The sequence below is a fragment of the Pholcus phalangioides genome, unplaced genomic scaffold (genome assembly GCF_987345545.1).
Source record: "Pholcus phalangioides strain wild (caught in Gottingen) unplaced genomic scaffold, Ppha-v1.0 ptg000003l_1, whole genome shotgun sequence".
NCBI classification, from domain to species: domain Eukaryota; kingdom Metazoa; phylum Arthropoda; class Arachnida; order Araneae; family Pholcidae; genus Pholcus; species Pholcus phalangioides.
The window spans coordinates 28769922-28792246 of record NW_028301596.1 but is presented as its reverse complement, the minus strand read 5'-3'; the positions used below and the strand labels follow the sequence as shown (position 1 = coordinate 28792246).

Below are 22325 nucleotides of genomic sequence, written 5' to 3'. Positions count from 1 at the left end.
GAGTTAATTAAGCTTTCAGTTTGTGCTAAGTCAATTTCATGAAGAATGGTGTAAATCCGGTGTTTTTAGGCGTGGTTTCTTCGTGCACAGATGAGGAAATCATGTCACTGCATGTCTTTGCAAATAATTTTATATTATTTAAATGGACTTTTTCAATTAATATCCGGGTGATTTCGGTAATCCGGCACACTCCGGTTTGATATGTGTCGGATTAGTGAGAATATACTGTATTTCAATCCACAACATGCAGCATATACAAGGAATATCTGCAAAAATTCGAGATACATTCATTAACGAAACTTGAACTGCTCGATAGTCAAAGACTTGATGCCACGAGCACTAAGGATCGAGAACTCTTGAGCTTCGGCAAGCACCATGACGCTCGCGTGCAAAAGATTGTAGGGCTGCTGTACAGTCAGTGTCGCAAGCTTGTAACCATCACGTTTATAGATTTATAGTATTTATAGATTTATGTAGATTTATAGTATTTGCTAGTGACAAAGGCCGAAATGGTCTTCAAAGCTTCAAGAACTTTTTCGCAGATTGGACTTTTAAAAGTTGTTGTGAGCAGTTTTATCAGTTGTGTACGATTCATGCAGACATAAGTAGGAATAATGAAGAAGTCACAATAGTGCCTATAGTTTTTGCTTTACTTGAAAAAAAAAACTGAGGATACTTATGCAAAGCTATTTACGTTTTAAAAGAAGCCAGATGGAATCCTCAATGAGTGACTGTAGATTTTGAAATTGCATCAATAAAGGCTCTAGACAGACTCTTCACATTAACCAAAATTTTCGGATGAAATGTCTATGGCGCCACGTATAGTCCTTAGGGTTGGTAAATGATTACACGATCAATGAAGAAATAAGATTGCATGTGTGCAGCATTAGCACATCTACCATTAGAAGATGTACACTCATGTCCACAAATTGAGGATAATGCCAGCTCCGGCAAATAAAGGTTCAGAAACAAAACAAACGTTACTTATTCATAAAGCCCATTTATTAAACAAAAGATAAAGAACAAAAACGATGGTGTATGTATGATACCATTCATAAAAACTACGATTTTCGCTCCCTGGAGCAATTGTAAAAAATATCTCCTTTACAAAAACTTACTATTACATGGTTGCGTTGGTATGATGGTTAATACATTGTATGTCTCCCATGCGATGAAATACAGTCCGTGCAACGCCTAGGCATGCTGATTATCAAATTATCGATCTGATCTTGGAGAAGATCACTCCACTCAGCAAACAATGCTCTCCGAAGTTCCGGTACACATGTAGGAGGTGGTTGACGTGCTGCAACTAATCGGCCAAGCATGTCCCACACATGCTCTATCGGATTCAAGTCAGGTGAGAATGCTGGCCATTCCATACGGGTTATATCCTCAGATTCAAGGCATTCGTTTACGATGTTTGCTCGGTGAGGACGGGCGTTGTCATCCATAAACACAAATTCTGCGCCCATGGCACCCCTAAACAAACGTACATGTTGCTCCAGAATGATGTCCCGATAAATTTGGGCTTTCATGGTTCCGGTTTGAACATGCAGATCTGTTGAAGTTTTATATTCTGCTGGTTTACAGAATGGCAACTCTTCTGTTTTGTTTATCTTGTACAATTTACTTCTGATATGAGCGGCAACTATCAGTCTTGTTTACGCAGCCATACTGTACGGTTGTATCTGTCTATCTCTCTATACAATTAAACTTATATAACGGGATTCCCTGCGCCCAGTCAATGTGTTTGACTATGAATTAGTTTCATAATTTTCACAGGTTATGGGCCCAGACCCTGTCGATAAGTTAATTGTAAATTTTCAGGGATTTATGTTCTTTGTGAACAAGTTCTAGTTTCCGAATCCGTTAGTTTACGTTTCGACTACCACGATGGCTGCAGTTGAGATTTCGTCAATCAACAAATTCGACGGCTCGAATTATTCCCAATGGAAGTTCTTGGTGAACTGTGCATTGAAAGCTAAAGGAGTCTACGACGTGGTTGTAGGCGAGAATGCTAAACCGGATGCAGGTCGTGCCCTCGCACGATGGGAGAAAGCTGACGCAACAGCGATGTTCGTTATCACCTCGGCGATGGAGATGACCCAGATATCCTTGGTGCAGAACTGTCGTTCCTCAAAAGAAATGATTGACAAACTAGACTCGATTTATCAGCAAAAGTCCGCCTTCAACAAAATGTTATTGCTGGACAGATTTCATCAGCTGAAAATGGAAAGCAACGAGTCAGCTGTGGAATATATAGCGAAAGTTGAAAACCTCGCTCGTCAAATCACGGATGCCGGTGAAGAGGTGAGTGATGTTAAAATCACAACGAAAATTCTAAGTACTTTGCCGCAAAATACAGGAACTTTCGTCAAGCCTGGTTGTCTATGGATTCAAGTAAACAAACCGTCGCCAATCTAACTGCACGTCTCATCGATGAAGAGCTTTCGATTTCGCGCAACGAACAGAGTGAAACTGCGTTTGTCTCAGTTTCTAAGCCGAAGAAGTACTATTCGTCAAAAAAAAAGAACTTTCAGAGTCATAAAAAATCCGGAAAGCGTCTCGACAAGTCGGAAGTGATCTGTTATTCTTGCCGAAGGAAAGGGCACTATGCCTCCGAATGTAAACAACGAAAGCACGACTTCAATCGTCGTTCGTCCGAAAATGATGGTGCGTCCAATTTTACCGATGTGAATCATGATTTGCTCAGTGCTGAAAGTGTCTCCAATGCTCTTCAATCAGGTGAAAATGAGTGGATTCTTTACAGTGGCGCATCTGCTCACATGACGTGTATTAAAAAGTGTCTTAGTGATTATCAAGAGGCAGATGGTCAAATTAAGCTCGGCAACAACACTGAATTACCCGTTCTTGGTAAAGGTAAGGTTTTGATTAAGAAATTCGTGAATGGTACATGGAATAATGGGGAGATCCATGAAGTATTATATGTCCCTGGTCTAAAAAGAAATGTACTGTCGGAAGGTGTACTGGCTGCCAGGAACATGAAGATAATTAAAAAAAATCACTATGTGAAAATTTATAATGACAATAGATTAATTGCTGAAGGTATTCGCACTGCAAATAATTTGTATAAAATGCTTTTCAAAGTCATATTTAGTGATGAGGTAAATATTACAAGGGAACAGATGCAGTATGGTCCGCCACGACTTTGGCGACTTTTTTCTCGCGATAAGTCGCCAAGACCGTCATAATGCTTCTCTGGGTTGCCGTATTTTTTAACACTTTTCCGGTTTCGTTGGGTGATACTAGATGGCGCTAGCTTCAACAAACAGGATTTTTCTTTTGTTCACCGCGTTTTTTCAAAAATTCTAAGCAGCCGTTGTTCCATTTCCAGCGCGTCTCTCTCTCTCTCTCTCTCTCATTATTATTCCTCCCTTCTGTAGCTCTAGTTATTTGGATTATCTACTGCTCAGGTTGTATCATACCATTTTATTATTTCGTTGTATTTATTAGTTATTCATCCATTGCCATGCCTTCTGTTTTATCGGTTTATTATTTAAAATGAACCTACAGAATTTTTCATGCCCGGACCCGTTTACTTAAAAAAAAGGGTCCGGGTTTTAGTTTTAATGCATAGAATATTTACTTATTTATTCAACATGCCCGGATCCGTTTATTTAAAAAAAAGGGTCCGGGTTTTAGTTTTAATGCATGGAATATTTATGCCCGGAATTCCTTATGCCCCGATCTTTTTATTATTAAAAAAATGGGCCAGGTGTAATTTTTTTTTAACTGATATTTTTTTATATTTTTATGCTTGGTGGTTTCTATTATGTTTTGCACGCTTTTTTTTCGGCGTCCGTAGTGTCTGACGGCCTTGGCGACTCTTCGTCGGGCCATCAGACATGTGTGGCGCCAAATAATCGCCAAGTGGCGGACCATACGACAGCTGTTCCATTACAAGTAACAACGACTTGCAATTATGGCATGAAAGAACTGGTCACATAAATATGAAGGCTCTTAAAGAGCTATGTGAACGAAATATTTTGAAAGAAAATATTAATTTTTCTGATGCCGAAAAATTCTTTTGTGAGGCTTGTCAGTATGGAAAGCAACATAAGCTATCTTTCACAAGAAAGGAACATAAATCGGCTATCCCAGGTGAACTAATTCATTGTGATCTTTGTGGGCCGATGTCTGTTCAATCGGTGGGAGGATCAAATTATTTCATTCTTTTTAAGGATGATTTCACAGGCTATCGTTCAGTTGCTTTCATAAAACACAAAAGTGATGCGTTTGAACAGTTCAGAAAATTTGTTCATCTCTGTGAAAACAAATTTCAACATGTTGTCAAAGCAGTCAGAACTGACAATGGAACTGAATTTATCAATAACGAGTTCAACAATTTCCTTGCTCGTACAGGCATCTTGATGGAAACAACGGCACCATACACACCCGAACAAAACGGTCGTGCAGAAAGAGACATGAGAACTGTTGTTGAAAGTGCCAGATCAATGCTGTACGCAAAACAGCTACCTAAATACTTGTGGGCAGAAGCAGTGAATACTGCAGTATATATTCTGAACAGAACACCAACAAGTCAAGCTCCAAATTCTACCCCATATGAACTTTGGACTGGAAAGAAAAATTGCCTGAATCATCTCAAGATTTTTGGAAGCGAAGCGTTCATGCACATTCCGGACTCTCAAAGAAAAAAACTGGAACCCAAAAGTAAGAAGATGATTTTCGTGGGATATGATAGAGACTCGAACAACTATCGATTATTCGATCCGAATAAAAGAACTGTGAAAGTGTCGAGAAATGTCAAGTTCGATGAAGTCCATGATGTGAAGATGCTTCCCTCAACATCCAAGGTCATTCCGGATGAAAACAATGATATAAGCCCGAACTGTGATGAAGATATGCAAGATGATATGTCTGATCGCGAATCTAAGAATCCTGATCCTGGAAGAGAAACCCATAGGTACAATCTTCGAGATCGATCTGCAATAAAGTCTCCTTCTTACTTCGAAGCGAATGTGATGGAAATCGAAACACCTGTTTCATATGAAGAGGCGATGTGTTCTCCTCAGTCACAGGAATGGAAGAAAGCGATTAAAGAAGAAATTGATGCTCTTGAGAAGAATGAAGTTTTTAACTTTGTCAATCTACCAGATGGCAAAAGGACTGTAGGTTCAAAATGGGTATTCAAAATTAAATATTTCCCAGATGGAAAAATTAAGAAGTTCAAAGCAAGGCTGTGTGCAAAAGGCTTTTCGCAGATTGAAGGAATTGATTACTCAGAAACCTATTCACCAACTTCAAGATACGACACGATAAGGGTTCTGTTTGCTATTGCTGTCCAACGCAATCTCAAGATAATGCAATTTGACATAAAGACCGCTTTTCTCCATGGTGAAATAGAGGAAGAAATATATCTTGAGTCACCTCCGGGATTAACAAGCGATGACAACAAGGTGTGCAAACTAAAGAAATCTTTGTACGGTCTGAAACAAGCTTCAAGATGTTGGAACAAGAAATTCTCAGACTATCTAAAAAGTTATGGTTTCGTACAATCAGTTGCAGATTCTTCAGTTTATTTTGGGACATTCAAATTAAAGACTGTGTTACTAGCCCTTTACGTAGATGACGGTTTACTATTTTGTGAAAATGAAGACATCCTCATGGAAATCGTCACTTTTGAAGCTGTGGTGTGTGAAAAGGGACTTTTCGTTGGTATAGAGTTCATTGAGAAGAAAAATTCCATCTTCATCCATTCGAAAAGTTATATTCATAGAATGCTGAAACGATTCTCTCTTGAGAATGCAAATCCTGTCAGTGTTCCTGCGGATCCCAATGCTATAATCTCTGCAGACTCAACACCACTTGAAAAAGGTTCAGTACCTTACCGTGAAGCAGTCGGAACATTAACGTTTCTAGCTATCACTACTCGTCCCGACATAATGTTTGCCGTTAATATCGTGAGCAGGTACCAAGAAAATCCTGGATTGTGTCATTGGAATGCCGTCAAAAGAATCTTTAGATACCTGAAAGGTACATCATCGTACGGAATCGAGTATACACAACAGAGCTGTGATGAATCAACCTTGGTTGGTTATTCTGACGCTGACTTTGCGAATGATGTGGACACTCGAAAATCAACATCAGGATATGTGTTCAAGATTAGCGATGGAGCTGTGACATGGGCTACCCAAAAACAATCAGTTGTGTCTAGATCAACCACAGAAGCAGAATACATCTCTGCTTCGACAGCTGTGAAAGAAACTCTGTGGTTAACTCAACTTCTCAAGGATTTTGGTGAAATTATTAATGCCGATGGAGTACCCTTGTGTATTGATAACCAAAGTGCCATAAAACTCATTAAAAACCCGGTATTCCATAAGCGAACCAAACACATAGATGTTAGGTACCATTTCATAAGAGAAAAATATGAGGATAAATCCATCTGTGTGAAATATGCTAAATCAGTTGATCAAATAGCCGATATTTTCACCAAACGCCTTCCAAAAGAGAGGTTTGAAAAATTGCGAAATATACAAATACAAATACAAATACAAATACAACGCCACAACAGGCAAAATGCCCAACGAGGTGGCTGATAAAAAGATGCCCATAAAAATATGGTTGTCATATGTTTCAAAAATACAGCAACCCAATTAAAAATGCAATTAACACAAATTACAAACAATATATACACATGATAAAATATTATACGATGCCCATAAAGATTACTTATGGTTGTCTTATTCTAAGAATGGATAGCTTCTCGATTTACCCCCAACATGTTTATCGTATTTCTTTTTAAACGTGTCAATTGTGTTACAATTTACTACCTCCGGGGGTAAGCTATTCCATTTATTGACAACCCTATTGGAGAAAAATTCCCTGCGACACCATAACCTTGCATTGTCCCTCACCAATCGATACTGGTGTCCCCTGGTAAAAGCAGTCGATTGGCGGTGTACTAAAAGTTCATGGTCCATCCTATCCATCCCATTGAAAATTTTGAACACTTCGATCATATCTCCTCGACACCTGCGTTCATCCAATGTAAACATATTCAAAAAATGAAGTCTTTCTTCATAACTCAAGCCCTGTGTGCCAATAAGGACACGCGTAGCTCTTCTCTGCACCCCTTCAACCAAGTCTATGTCCCTCTGTAGGTATGGTCTCCAAAACCTTACAGCATACTCCAGTCCAGGACGAACTAAGCCTCGAAAAAGAGGAAGAATGACTTTAGGAGAACGCGAAGAGACCTTTTTGAAAATGAGACCAAGCATTCTATTCGATTTTTTGACAACCGCTGAACAATGTTCAGAAAACTTAAGTCGCTCGTCAATGAGAATTCCCAAATCGGTGACTCTAGTTGCATCCGGGATAGTGACACCATTCAACTCGTAAGAGAACCGTGGGTTGTTCGAACCAAAATGAGCGACCATGCACTTATCTACGCTAAACGTCATGCTCCATTCATTTGCCCATGCTGCAATCTTGTTTAAGTTGGTCTGGAGCAACTCCCTATCGCTTTCATTCCCGATTACCCCCATTAGCTTCACATCATCTGCGAATTTGCTAGTAATTCCATCGATACCCTGATCGAGTTTATCGATAAAAAGTGAAAAAAGTATGGGGCCAAGGACACTTCCCTGAGGAACTCCACTTGTGACGTCTGTCCAACCAGAGAATTCCCCGTTCACCATAACTCGTTGCGACCTATCTCTTAACCACGATTCTATCCAATTCAGCAAGTTGCCCCCTATTCCAATCTCGTGTAAACGCTTCAAGAGTTTGCCATGTTGGACCCGATCGAATGCCTTCTGGAAATCAAGGTAAACAACGTCGACATTTTTGCTCTTACCCAAAGCCTTAGTCACGTAATCATAGAAGCAAAGGAGGTTAGTTACACATGACTTCCCCTTCCTGAACCCATGCTGATTATCCGACAATACATTATTCTCGTCTATCCACTTCACAAACTGCCTTTTGATGATAATTTCCAAAATTTTCGAGAGGGAGCTCGTCAAACTCACTGGACGATAATTAGACACCACTTCTCTACTACCCTTCTTAAATATCGGAACAACGTTAGCCAGTTTCCAATCTCTCGGGACGATACCCTCAGCAACACTACTCCTGTATATCTGTGCGACCGGCCCCACCAATTCATTAGCACCTTCCCTGAGAACCCTGGGATAGATATCATCTGGTCCTGGTGCTTTGCTTGCACATACATTTCTTAGAAGATTTAGGACCTCCACGTCTTCCACTTGAATATCGTTGAGCGTTTTATTACCCCATGCAACACCCGTATATCGAATATGCTCAATGTGAAAATTTCATGATTATATATATATATATTTTTGACAATGTTTGTTTTATATATATGTTACCTGTAAACCATAGAATTGGTGGGAGTGTTGAAGTTTTATATTCTGCTGGTTTACAGAATGGCAACTCTTCTGTTTTGTTTATCTTGTACAATTTACTTTTGATATGAGTGGCAACTATCAGTCTTGTTTACGCAGCCATACTGTACGGTTGTATCTGTCTATCTCTTTATACAATTAAACTTATATAACGGGATTCCCTGCGCCCAGTCAATATGTTTGACTATGAATTAGTTTCATAATTTTCACAGATCTGTTCTGGAACCCAGTATAATTCCACCCCAAACGAGCAATGCTGCACCACCGTAACGGTGTTGTTCAATGATGTTGTCTTGGTGGTAACGGGTTCCTGGCGTTCTCCATATGAAAGTCCGACGTGAATCAGACTGCAAGCTAAACCTGGACTCGTCGGAAAAAATCACACAAGCCCACTGTGACGATGTCCACATTGCATGTTCTCCACTCCAGGCTAATCGCTGCCGACAGTGAGTTGCCGTGAGCGGAACACATCTGACAGGCCTGCGAGCATATAGACCAACATCTCCCAAACATCTGTTTGGGAAAACCAAACGGTTTGCCTTGAAACTGTGGTACCCGTGGCTGCAGATAGGTGACGAGACAGGTCGGATGCTGTGCTCCGTCTGTTTCTTTTGGCAGTTACTGCCAAATATCGGTCTTCATTCGGCGTTGTAACTCTGGGGCGACCTGTACTGTAACGTCTACTGACATTTCCGTTATCTTGGAATCGTTGCCAAAGCCTAAAGATGACACTTTGAGCAATTCCAAGTTTCTCGGATACTTCCATCTGAGTACGCCCACACTCCAGGCGGACGATAATTCTACCACGTAAAAAATCATCCACATGCGTCCTCTGTGTCATAACTATTCGCTTATGGCACTGAGCGCCTAACAGAACTCTTGTGAACAATTTCACTTCTTTGCCACCATTCCTTATATACCCCCCTCTTACACTCTCGTCATTGTGACGTACTATCGGCATCATCTGGTGGCTTCCTGAAATTTGCATATCATTCTTGCAGATGTGTGTGATAATTCTACAGGTGGAATTTTTACTTTAGGTTTCGATTTCCGTGTGATTCTGAATTATCCTTAATTTATGGACATGAGTGTAGAAAATTGTTGCTCTGTCTCACGTTTAAAATCAGTGACAAAATGCTTCACGAAACTTCATGGTTTTCAGAACTTGATATGCTCATCAGTTCCCAGAAAATTTTCCATAATTTCAATTCCACGAATAATCAAATTTATTATATTAAATTGATTCTAAATACGAATTAATATGGAATTTAATGAGTAGTAATTAATTTTTTATATTAGAATTAAATAGCAATAACTAACATATCCCCTCAATGCCCAAAATTGCAAGAATTTTATGACTGCTTTGTAAAAAAGTGGTTCGAAAATTCGGAGTTGAAAATCAACATTTGGAATTTGGAGAAAACACAGAGCAAACAACGCCTTAGAAGGAGGGCATAACAGATTTAATTCCATTACGGATAAGCCAAATCCAAAGATCAAAATGCTGATCCTTAGTATGAAAGAGGAATCTAAATACAATGACTTCTACATGAGTCGAGCAGAGGTGGGTTTAGAAGGCAAAAAAAGATGCTCAAGGTGCGCTAAACTGCACAGACGTATTTCACACATTCTGCTTAGTTATGAAAGCACGAAAGATATCAAAAAACGTCACTAGCTTACATTGCAAAATTGGAGTAAATGTTTGCAACAACATTTTAGTATGTGTTTTAACATGTATAACCAGGAAATAAAACAATATTCGAGGAAAAAATGATTACAATACTTTATAGCTAATTAGATTTTATTAACCATATTTCTCTTCTTCAACCGAAATATTATTTATGCTTTTTCATTACAGCACCAAATTATTTTCGAATAATAAACAAAATATTTTGCAAATTTACGGTTATTATTTAATAATTATTTTTTATTTGGAGCTCTGCTTTTTTTTCCTGCATCATGTAAATGTGCTTTTGAAAAATTTAAAAGCAAGGCTTTTTTCAGACGAGAAAGTACAAATTTTGCATTTCAAACTATTTTCTATTATAATATTTATGTTGAAAATTCAAATTTATGTTACACGCTAAATCAATAAGTGTGATAAATGTTAGGACGTAACCTCCAGAGGAAATGGTTGGATCGACAAAGCTCTTCATTTGAAGAAAAAAAAAGGGCTTAGATATTTTGTAAACAATGATGACTCTTTATCAGCATAAATATTCATATTTCAAATCGGTAAATTACTGGTTTATTTTATGAGTTAATCCTGATGTACTAAAATGTGCATTCAACATGGCTGATGTCTAGTTGGACAAAAATCGTGTGGGCTGAATCAAACAAAGCATAATATTTAACACACACATGTACAACGTATTATATCTAATATTCATACACAGGTTAAGATAAAAGTGAAAAATTCGGTAATTATATACAAATACAAAGGCCACAACAGGCAAATTGGCCGAAGAGGTGGCTGAAAAAATTATGCCCATAAAAAATATGGATGTCAAATATAACCAAAATACCAAATATAAAAGATATATCACCAAAACAAATTTAATAATATAATACACTGCCCATAAAAAGATTATGGTTGGCTTACCTAAGTATGAATAGCTTCTCGATTTATCCCACTATATCTATCGTACTTCTTTTTAAACGTATCAATTGCGTTAAAATTCACAACCCCCGGAGGTAAGTTATTCCATTTCATTGACAACCCTATTAGAGAAAAACTCCCTCTGACACCACAACCTGGAATTTTTCCTTACTAAACGATATTGTGTCCTCCTGTCGAAGCAGTTGATTGACGGTGTAACTCAAGGTCCATCCAATCCATCCTAATGAAAATTTTATATATAAACACTTCGATTACCCCCGACACCTGCGTTTCTCCAAAGTAACATATTCATGAAATCAAGCCTTTCTTCATAGCTCAAACCTTGTGTGCCAACAAAAGCACTCATCGCACTTCTTTGCACCCCATTAACCAAGTCCATGTCTCTTTGTAGGTACGTTGTCCAAAACTTTACGGCATACTCCAGTGCAGGACGAACAAAGATTCGTAAGGCCCCTTTCACACGGAGCGGATGCGACGCGGGTCCGGAAGAAGTTTTAACAATTGGAATATACTGAGCCTTTCACACAGACGAGCCGAAATTCGCCCACAACTTCGAAGTGTTCATGCAGGTCCGGACGTCGGTCGTCCGCATGTGTCAAAACCGAAGTACGGGCTCCGCACATACAAGTTTTGTACACTAGGTTATTCGGAGCTATTCACACGATGCGGATGCGGGTCGAATTCGCCGGTGCATATAGGTGCCTCACCTATTTCTATACACGGATTTCTGAATAAGGTCTGAATAAGTCTGCCGCATTTCTGAATAAGGTCTGAATAAGTCTGCCGCATTTCTGAATAAAGGTCCGACCCAATTCCTAGACTGTCTGGCGTCGTAAATATAAATATATTCTAAAAGGCTTCATTAAAATTAAGTGCTTAGTGTGAATAAATATTAATTAATAATTCTACAAATTAATGTAACAAGTTAGCGAGTAGCTTGTTACATTCCTTCCCCCACCCCCTAGAAAAGAACCTGCAGAGGAACGAGCAGGTTCGGGAAAAAAACGTGGCTGTCTTTCTATCCTTGTCCAAACCAAAACTAGGCAAAGTCCTACAATAGGTCAACCCAATCTCCCCCTCTTCTTACAAAGAATCAGTTGACCACTCCTTCCTTGGACTTACGATAAGTAGCAAATGCCAATCAAAGAAGAGGTACTTCCGTATGTACTTTCTCCCTCTCTCTCTCTTTGTTACAAAACAATGTACCACAGCACCTCTTGTAGATGCTTATCACCACAAAAAAAAAAAAATTATATATACAGGGTGGTAACTATCGACCGCCCAATAATTACACACGTGATTCCTTGTGAAAAACTAATATGTGTTTTATATTAGGACGAATATTAAGTGAGTTATAAGATTTTAAAATTTTGTGACGTGTCATTTTTCTAACGGTCAGTTATATACCAATCACCGAACCAAAGTGCATTTCTCCGCCAGCAGCGGGTTGTCATTTCCTAAAAATGAACTGAAATATTCAATCGAATTAGAAGCCTTCTTCTTTCACGAATGGCGCTTTTACTCTCAATGTAGTGTGATACTATAACCTCGTTGTTATGTATAATTACGTATTAGTTTCATCCACTATGTTGGCAAATTTATCACCAGATTTTTGAAGTGTTAGCCAAATGAGATCTACTTGAAATTTTTTTTAACCAAAATGTGGTAATTTGTCCTCTTTCACTATCAAGTCAACATTTTTTGGGGAAGGTACATACAGTGCGTTGTGTTTACTACGCGATCGTTTTATACGCTGTCGTTTTAATCAGATTACATATTGATCAATGAAACAGGACAATATTTTTTGAGTTATTTTAAAATCTCATCGAAACAGTCATGTGTAATAAACTTCAAAGAAGATTGCAAAAATGGTAGCTTGACGAAGGTGACTTGTGAAAACATTAAAATAATAACAATGCTTCGATCAGAAACTTTCAATCAAACTAGGTAACAGGCAAGCTGTTAACAAGGATGTACAGCAATACTTTTATTCACGAGACACGTGAGATTTAAGTTGTATCGAGAGACGAAGACATTCTCGAGGAGTTCGATTTTGACCTTCATGACGAAGGGTTGTGTGTTTCGCAGGTTAATGCAAAATAAAGGAATGCTTCATGTTCGTCGTTTCGTATACACCTCACCAATCGTTACATTGGCGCCCAACGTTTTAAAATAGACGCGTGAGTGTTTTTTAGTTAAGCGGACATCCTAATTAGGTAGCAAGTGAGTGAAAATTTCCTATTTAGCGAAATATCGAAAAGACGAACTCCGTCGCCTTGCCGAAGAGATGGGCGAACCTACTGAACCCGAGATGAAAGTGATAGAGCTGAAGAAACTTATTACGTCCAGTAAAGAATACGACGAGGTCTTCGCAAAAGGAGTGCTACAGACCCTCGTAGAAGAGAGAATTCGACAAGAAGAGGCAGAAGAAAGAATTCGACAAGAAGAGGCAGAAGAAAGAATTCGACGGACGAGAAGAAACAGAGGAGAGGATTCGACGGGAAGAGGCCGAAGAGAAAGAGAGAATTCGACGAGAAGAAGCCGAAGAGAGGAACCGGCGAGCAGAAATGCAGTTCGAACTCGAGAGACTGAGGATAGAAGCGGAGAAGTGCCAAGCTTCCGTTCGACCGGCTTGACAAATCAGGAATTTCAAGAGTCGTTTCCGCGTTTTGAATCATCAGATGACATTTTATTCTTCCTTGTCCTGTTCGAACGACACATGGGATTACACCAGATTCCGGAAGAACTGTGGATTACGTATCTCATCAATGGCTTACCGAAGGAGGTGGCTAGGATCTGTGCCAGGGAGCCTGTTGAGAAGTTCAAGGACTATCGGTATGTCAAGGAACTTACAGCGATTTAAGCTACATGCGGACAGATTTCGACAACTTTTTGTAGAGCATCACAAGAACTCGGAGAGTTCGTGGCGTGACTTTTATTTTGAGTTGAAAACGTATCTTGAAGGGTGGTTAACAGAAGTTAAGGTTGCAGCATTCGAGGACTTGTTTAATCTAATCATAGCTGATCAGATGAAGAAGAAGTGCCCTCCGCAAGTGAAAGAACATTTCATCGTTGGGCCATGTTGATCTCCCCATCGGAACTAGCTGAGAAACTCGACGCGTATGAAGATGCTAGGAGTACTTTCACAAAGAAATTCAACCAGCAGTACGATGTCGAGGATCGTCGAAAGCAAACACCGAGGAAATATTCATGGACGTCATCAAAACCAGTGATTCCACAGACCTTTCGTGCAGATGAACAGACACTTCCCATGATCAGCTTGGATGAACAGCGACCCGTAAGCTGCTATGGATGTTGATATTCGGTGGTAATTAGAGCGCAGTGTCCGACCTGTAATCTGGAAACGACAGCGACAACCGCTCAGTTTGGTCAGTTGGAACTGAATCTATGCTCTTCTGTAACAAAACCCGTAGCATTGTTAAAAATTCATGTAAATGGCCTGTGCCGACAGCGGTGCTACGCACTGTATCGCAAGTGATACTCTGCATCGTATTTTGAAAGAGCAAAATGCCAAATTCCATCGGGAAACTATCGAGATCCGTCTTGCAAATGGACAGCAATCAACGGTGAATGCCTTGACCACAACGATATTGGTCGACATCCAATGGAAGCGACTAAGGACGAAATTTATAGTTCTTCCTGGAATCGTCGGTAGCAGAACTCTTTTGGGAATCGATTTTCTAGAGAAAGCTGGTATCGTGTTGGATCTCAAGCGAAGGGAGAATTTCTTCGGGGAAAATACTCGTAAGCGATTCCAATTCGTAAACGAATCTAGGATAAAAACTGTTCAACATGTGGTAGACCATGTCGACTTGAAGTACTGCCAACTACGACAAGTTGAAGGACAGCAATGGAAACAAGTGTTGAACAGGTCGTGAAAAAGAATGAAAATTTTTTCAGTCCAGGGGGAGGAGACACTCCCGAAGGCGAAGTTCACCATGGTGATATGGCGTCGGAACCTCAGCGGTGGGATCGGTCTAGACGTCTCAGGAACCAAACAGGTTACGTCCGTGACTATCCACGTCCTGCTGTGCATAGCGAAATCCACCGATCCGCAAGAAGCTTTCATCACCAACCGGTGCAAGGGCAATCACGAGTTACTCTGACAGGCAGGCAAGTACTAGACTTATACGTTTCCGCAGGAACGAACGAGTCGAACTTTCCGGTGCCAGGCGACGCAGTCCAGGATCACCAGGATATTATCACATGCGGCATCGTTGTAAAATGCCAAGCCAAACAATAACGTCTAGTAATAGCTTCCATGAGTCAAGAACCCAAACAAGTATAAGCAGTGCTAGAGAGGGGAACGATAAATGCAGGGGGAGTGGCTATAAATATTCTGATCAAAACCCTAACGCCCGTCGATCAGAAGGTTGCAGCCATGCCCAAAGAAGTCGTGAAAACAGGTTGACTCTCATACAAAGCCCCACAAGAGGTTCTGTGAAGCAGAAGGTGGAACAAAAACGGAATGAACGCCAAGGTTATGTTGACAACGGTCCCAGGCAGAGTTTTCGAACGAAGTCGAAAATGTTCACGCCACAACGAGATGGACCGTACCCTGTGATAGCCCAGAGATCGCCTACGAGGTACATAGTCGCTGATCCGGCCAAATCGGGTGTCTCTGTAGGCGTATACCGTACTTCTGCCCTCACACCATGTGCGAAGCCGGATGCTGTATCTGTAGTGCCATCACGAAAGAAGGGACGACCACGCAAAGTTAGAACAAACAAGAACACTGAACAACCTCCCACAACGCCTATTGCTGGTTCCTTGCCGGGACGTTCGCGAAACCAGAGGGGGAGTATGTAACAGGCAAGCTGTTAACAAGGATGTACAGCAATACTTTTATTCACGAGACACGTGAGATTTAAGTTGTATCGAGAGACGAAGCCATTCTCGAGGAGTTCGATTTCAACCTTAATGACGAAGGGTTGTGTGTTTCGCAGGTTAATGCAAAATAAAGGAATGCTTCATGTTCGTCGCTTCGTATACACCTCACCAATCGTCACAACTAGTCATTTTATGAATTGGCATATTCAAAACAATTAGTGGTTTCTCGGATATTTTCTATTGATTATTCATCGAGTCACATTTTTATACCAATTTCTGCATGTTGCAATGACGATTTTTCATTTCCCTTTGACTGCAATTGATTTTTATCGCGTTGAAATATTAATAAATTTTTACTTTTTTTCACAAGAAAGATTTGGACCACTTTGAAATTTTTATTCCAGCCTACATGAATCGCGCAGAACTTGGTCATTTGTTTAAAATGAAGGTTTACTCGGGGGCGTATTTATTCGATTGGACTATGATTTTTGTAGCGCAAGAACCAATTAGGTCGAACTGCGCCAAAACAAATGATCAATTGAAAATAATTGTGCTTGTCATGTCAGGAAAGGGGGCAATTGCCCTGGGACTGCTCTTAACAGAGACGGACTTCAGGATTTTGCCGCCCTGTTGCCCTTATATGTGTATTTCGTTTCTTAATTTTTTTTCCGAAAAATCATGATTACCCTTCCTCCTGTTTCTCAATTTTCAAAATTTGAGAATTTTTTATCACCGTGTCTTTACTGTCTGTTGCTCCAAATATGGTTTTGAGTAGAGCCTACTGCTTCATGCGCACATTCATAACATAAATGAGATGCCGTAAAAATTTTAAACTGTAATTGTTAAACTGTAATCGTGACAATTTGTAACTGATCGATTTCATTCATTATGTTTGTTGTGTTACTCAGTTTTAATTGTGTTGCAGAATTTCAATCTTAAGCTGTGATGCAACATGCAAATCTTCCAGAACTTCTGAATTGTAATTGGAAAATAAAACTCATCTTAAAATTGTTGGAGATGCTTTATTCATTTAAGGGGTGTCATGACCCATGAAGTCGAATTTTCAAACATGACTTTAAAATATATTTCATTCAATCGTGAAAATTAGATGCAAAAAATTTCTTGTCAATCGGGTTAATTTTTTGCTTCTTTCTGACACAAGATCACCTAAAAAACTGGATTTCTTTTGAGTCCAAATTGGCATTTGTCAGGATTGAGAACTAAACCGTATTCGCTTAGTCTCTTGAACAACAAGATCATGTTCGTGCGACTTCTCATCAGCTGACGCAACAAGAATTTCCTCTAAGTAAACATAGCAGAAGTCGAGATCCGAGAGGATACTGTCAACGAATCGTTGAAATGTTTGTGCAGCGTTCCTGAGGCCAAAGGTCATGTAAACATATTCAAAGAGACCGTGCGGTGTAATCACAGCCGTCTTGGGAATATCGCTTTCTATCACGGGGATCTGGTGGTATGCCTTTACAAGATCAAGTTTAGAAAATATTATTTTTCCAGCCAGACCGAAATGAAAGTCTTGAATATTGGGAATAGGATGACGGTCGGGAATAGTTACAGAATTCAACTGACGAAAATCGCCACATGCGCCAACTAGCTGTATTTTTTTTCAAATAGATAGATAGACTTTTGCTACATCGAATGATGCCTTGCTTCAAAGGCAAGTTAAACTCTTTTTTGACGGCCAACAGCTTTTCAGGAGAAAGACGTCTTGCCTTTGCGTAAACGGGAGGTCCTGACGTTTCGATGATGGGGATTATGGCATGGGGTTTAGGTTGAGAATTTAAGACCGAACCGGCAAGATTTGGAAACTTGGTCAATATTTTATGGTATGGAGTGGCACCAGAAACTGTCGTTAGACCCATAGAAGGGCCAGTAGTAACTACACCAAGAGAGTATAGAGTTGTCAAATTATTAAACAACCGGTGATTCTTGACATCAAGTAAACCGAATCTCTCCACGAAATCGGCACCCAAAATATGATTTGGGACGTCGGCCACTAAATATTGAACGAGAATACTCTCCGCAGTCCGAGATCAAGTTCGAAACGCTTAGTTTCGAAACGAGCTTTCGCATTGTTTCTCGACCAACCTCGGTATTGGTGAGTGAGAGAGAGTTTCTCGAGTCGTGTAGCGAGCGATGCAATTTCTTTTTTTAAGTTCGTGCAACTCCGAAGAAGGCAGAGGAGGTTGAGACACCTGAGAAACGACAACGTTGAAACTCGAAGCTTCTAATATACGATCAGCTATCGGAGCTAAAGAATCAAGAGGATCCCGGCAAATCGACAAAATTTGTAGAACACTGATGGGTAATCTTTGCTGCCACAATGTGCTCAAAACATCATCGCTGATTGTGTTATTTGACAAATTTCCCATCTCGCAAAGTAGTTGGGATGTTTTTTGTCGCCTAGCTCGCACTCATGAATAAGAGATTTCAAACGAGAAGTTTCAGATTGAGCAAATCGGGAAAGAATGCGTTTTTTTAGTCCCATATAAACCCCGAACGAAATTTCTGGCTACGGGGCCTGTGTGTCGTGCGTACATAGCAAAGTTCACTACAGCAGTGTCAGATGGTGGTGGTCAAACTGCCTATGCGTATGTATTCCCGTATTCTCTAAAGGTAATCATATCAGAGGCGCACGCAGGATCGATCTTAGGAAGGACCACAAAAGGTTTAGGGGGGGGGGGGGTCGCAATAAATTCCTCAAAGAGGAATTTTCAGTTCTTAGCCTTCAAATAGCATTGAAATTCACGGAAATTGATACCTTTATAATAACAGATAAAGGTATATTTTCTTCCGCGCATATGTTAATTTTTTCGAAATTTTTTTTTTTGATCGTCTGGAGGAAGAGGCGCTTAAGAAAACGGGGTCGTTTTTAATGAATCAATCAACCATCATGAACTTATTAGTTCCTGACACTAATGAATTAATTATCTAATTAATTAAGAGCTGTATTATATAATTCTAATTATTTAATAATTATAATTAACTAATGAATTGATAAAGCACAATGATCGCTAATGGAGGTAACTACTAATTATCACTAGTTGATTTATTTTTAATTCCTCAGATTATTCCAAGCAGGGTGGAAACCCATTTTTAATGAATCAATCACCATGGACGCTTATTAATTAATTAATAATTTTAAGTATTTAAGTAAAACTTTTATTCCGTCATGACGGCTCGCGCTGATGATCCCCCCCCTCCCCGCTGATGTCGGGACGCTAACTATTGGCCTTGAGTTACAAGTGAGCCTAAACTTCGCTACGTTCCAGCATTTTAATAATTAATTAATCATAATAATTATTGATTGTTTGATTAGCATCCGAAAATCACAAGTTCGAGGTGCTTATTTAATTCGTTAGTTTACTTTTATTTAGTTATTTATTATTTGGTTATAGATTTTTTAATTATCTTTACTAATTATAATTATCTAAGTTTTTATGAATAAGGGACAGGAACTAACGAGTTCATGACGGTAAAATGATTCATTAAAAACATGTTTCACTGTTCTAAATTCATTAGTTACTGATAATTATTATTGTTAATTGTTATTATTGTTAATTGTTATTATTAATTACTATGTTTAAATTGGAAACAACTATTCGTGTAATTACGTCACTTGTTGTAAAGGAATATGTCACGCTACTGAGATTGCACGTACGTGCGTCCTCATTTTCAAGTTTCGGAAAATCTGGTAGCTCACTTCACATAAGTCACTAATAGGTGTAACATGAATAACCACTTTAGATACAATACATACACGGCACATTCCGACATGCACCAATTCGTTAGAAGTTCTTCAAAGGAATGTTCACAAGGTGCATGTACGGTGGTTTAGTAGCAGTATTTAGAGAGATTTTTTGTTCAATTACCACACCCATAACGTCGAAGAAGATTCACTGAAATAAAAAGTAACAAAATTAATTATTTTTCTGTTACCTGTGACTTCATGAGGAGACCAACGATTTCAGCCGCTGGTGATTCCCGAATGAACCTCTCAAATTCGGGAATGCGTTGCCAGTTACAATAATCATCAAAGAAGTAAGATTTGTCATCGCCAAGAAACTCGCTGTACGGACCAGGACGTTGGAGGTTCAGTCCAATGCCTCGGGCGACCCTTTCGACCCAAACATTGTCGAAAACCTTTCTCAAACAGATGACGCCATTCTTCCAAAATTCATCAATAATTTCTTCCGATAGGAGTAGCGACATCACCGTGTGGATGAAAGTGTATCCGTGCGGTGAAACAGAGTGAAAGCCGGAGAATGAAGGAATAATTCTGATAAAACTTGTTTGTCTCTCGAGCTAATCAAAGACCCGCGATGACCTCAGAGATCGAGTCTCGTCTTAGCACTGATATAAAAGAAGCAAATTAGCCTTTGAGCGTCATTGAAACTTAAGATGTTATGATGATAATGACTCTATAAATGTTCACGTCCCATACATGGGGTGATGTATTCAAACGTTTTTTTCTAAAAATGTAGAGGATCAGCGAGAAATAAGTTCCCCACCTAAGGGTACGTCCATAGTGAACCGCTTCTCGCTACTCGCTTTATCGCGGCTGAAAAAAGATCGTGAAAACTCATTGGGGTGGCCATAGTGCGCCCGCCTACCTGCTTTTACCGGCTCAAACTGCTTTTACCCGCTTTAACCAGAATGAATTATTATTTCTTTTTGTCGCTTGACCGGCTCACCGCTTGCAGTTTTGAACGGATACTTTCCTCTAAGTGTTCGTTTTATAATGGAATAGTAAATCGACGGAGTTTTTGTAACGATCAATTATCGTTATTACTAATCGTTGATTAATTATGACATAATAAAAGCGAAATCGTTAATCATTAAGTAATTAAAGAAAATTACCAATTATAGTGAATCCAATTGGAGTTTTTGTGACGATTAATTATTAATACTAATCGTTAACTAGATGACATAATAAAAGCCATATCGTTGGTTAATCATTAATTAAGGTTAATTAACGATTATACTGAATCCAACGGAGTTTTTGTGATGTATAATTGTTGCTAATACTAATCGTTAATTAGTTATGACATAATAAGCGAAATCGTTAATTAATTAAGGATCATTAATTATCATACTAAATCCAACGGAGTTTTTATGACGCCTAATTATTGTTAATACTAATCGTTAATTAGTTGACGTAATGAAAACGATATCGTTAATTAATCAAAATACCGTTGGATTTCGTTTTATCGTTACTAATTATCGATCATGATTTAGTTTTATCGTTAATAAACTAATTAACGATAAAACGAAATCCAACGGATTTTGCCGTTAATTAGTTAATTAACTAATTAGTTAATTAACTAATTATCGGCCAGTTCAGTTTTATCGTTATTAGTTGATTAGTTAATTATCGATCATGATTTAGTTTTATCATTAATATAAACTAATTAACGATAAAACTTAATCAAACGGAATTTTGTAACGATTAATTTTCGTTTTTCTAATCGAAAATTTGTTGTGGCACTAAAAGCGAAATCGCTGATTTATCATCAATTAATTAATTTACTATAATTAGCGATTACACTAAACCCATTGCAACTTCAAGGCGAGTCCTATTAATTTCATGTACATTCGTCATTCTTTCATGTTTAATTTTATAATAAATATTTTTTGTTGTCAACAAAAACACACAATAGATCCCCACGTGATAGTTCCATGATGCCAACTGCCCATGCAGGCAGACGCTCCCGCGAGCGGTGCACTATAACCACCACCGGCTAGAATCGCGCGGGATCATCTCGCCTTCTACAACTGCCGCGGTTTAAGCAATAAAGCGAGAAGCGGGAAGCGGTGCACTATGGACGTACCCTAAGGTCGGGAGTGCGGTCTATTCTAATTTTTTTTCAAAATTTATACTAGATATTTCAAATATGATGAGCTTATCATTTATTAAATAAAACTAAATGGGACAAAAATTAGATGGAGCTTTAGCACACATATAAATGTTTAATATGTAGAACTAACACTTCTCAACGTGCCCCCACCTCTTCCTTTTCAACAATGTGCTCAATGTGGAAAAATGTGAAGATTTGATTAGAATGTGGGAAGTTCACCGAAAAATAATAGCTCAGACAGAGCGATAAATGTTTCTCATGGCTACTCACCATAGACTAAAGTAGTGGTTCTCAACAGTTGCTCCGCGGAGCCCTTGGGGCTCCTTGTGCACTTTCCAGGGGCTCCGCGGCCGCTTGAGGAAAATAAAAAAAACAGTAAAATTAAAAAATAATAATTGTAAATATTTTTAAATAGTAAAAATAAATCAGTAACTTTGGTAAATAATTAAGAAATGGGCCTACGGGGCTCCGCCATAGATTTTTTTCACTAAAAAGAACTCCGCGAGTCAAAAAATGTAGAGAACCGCTGGACTAAAGATATATGTACTACTATTACTCTATGCTAATCAC

The 22325-nt window shown here is 39.0% G+C and overlaps 1 protein-coding gene across 2 annotated transcripts in view; it reads right to left on the bottom strand.

Annotated features, from left to right (window-relative positions):
* LOC149088360 (putative phytanoyl-CoA dioxygenase) overlaps window positions 1-20252 on the bottom strand; it is an 84185-nt gene extending 63933 nt beyond the window's left edge. Inside the window, exon 1 of one of the 2 annotated variants that reach the window (XM_089247412.1) lies at window positions 19837-20252. In XM_089247412.1, coding sequence (XP_089103538.1) covers window positions 19837-20109 — 273 coding nt within the window. In that variant the 5' untranslated portion in view covers window positions 20110-20252. The remainder of the gene's footprint in view (window positions 1-19836) is intronic. The other variant, XM_089247401.1, reaches the window with a different exon arrangement.
* Between the last annotated feature and the right edge of the window lie 2073 nt (window positions 20253-22325).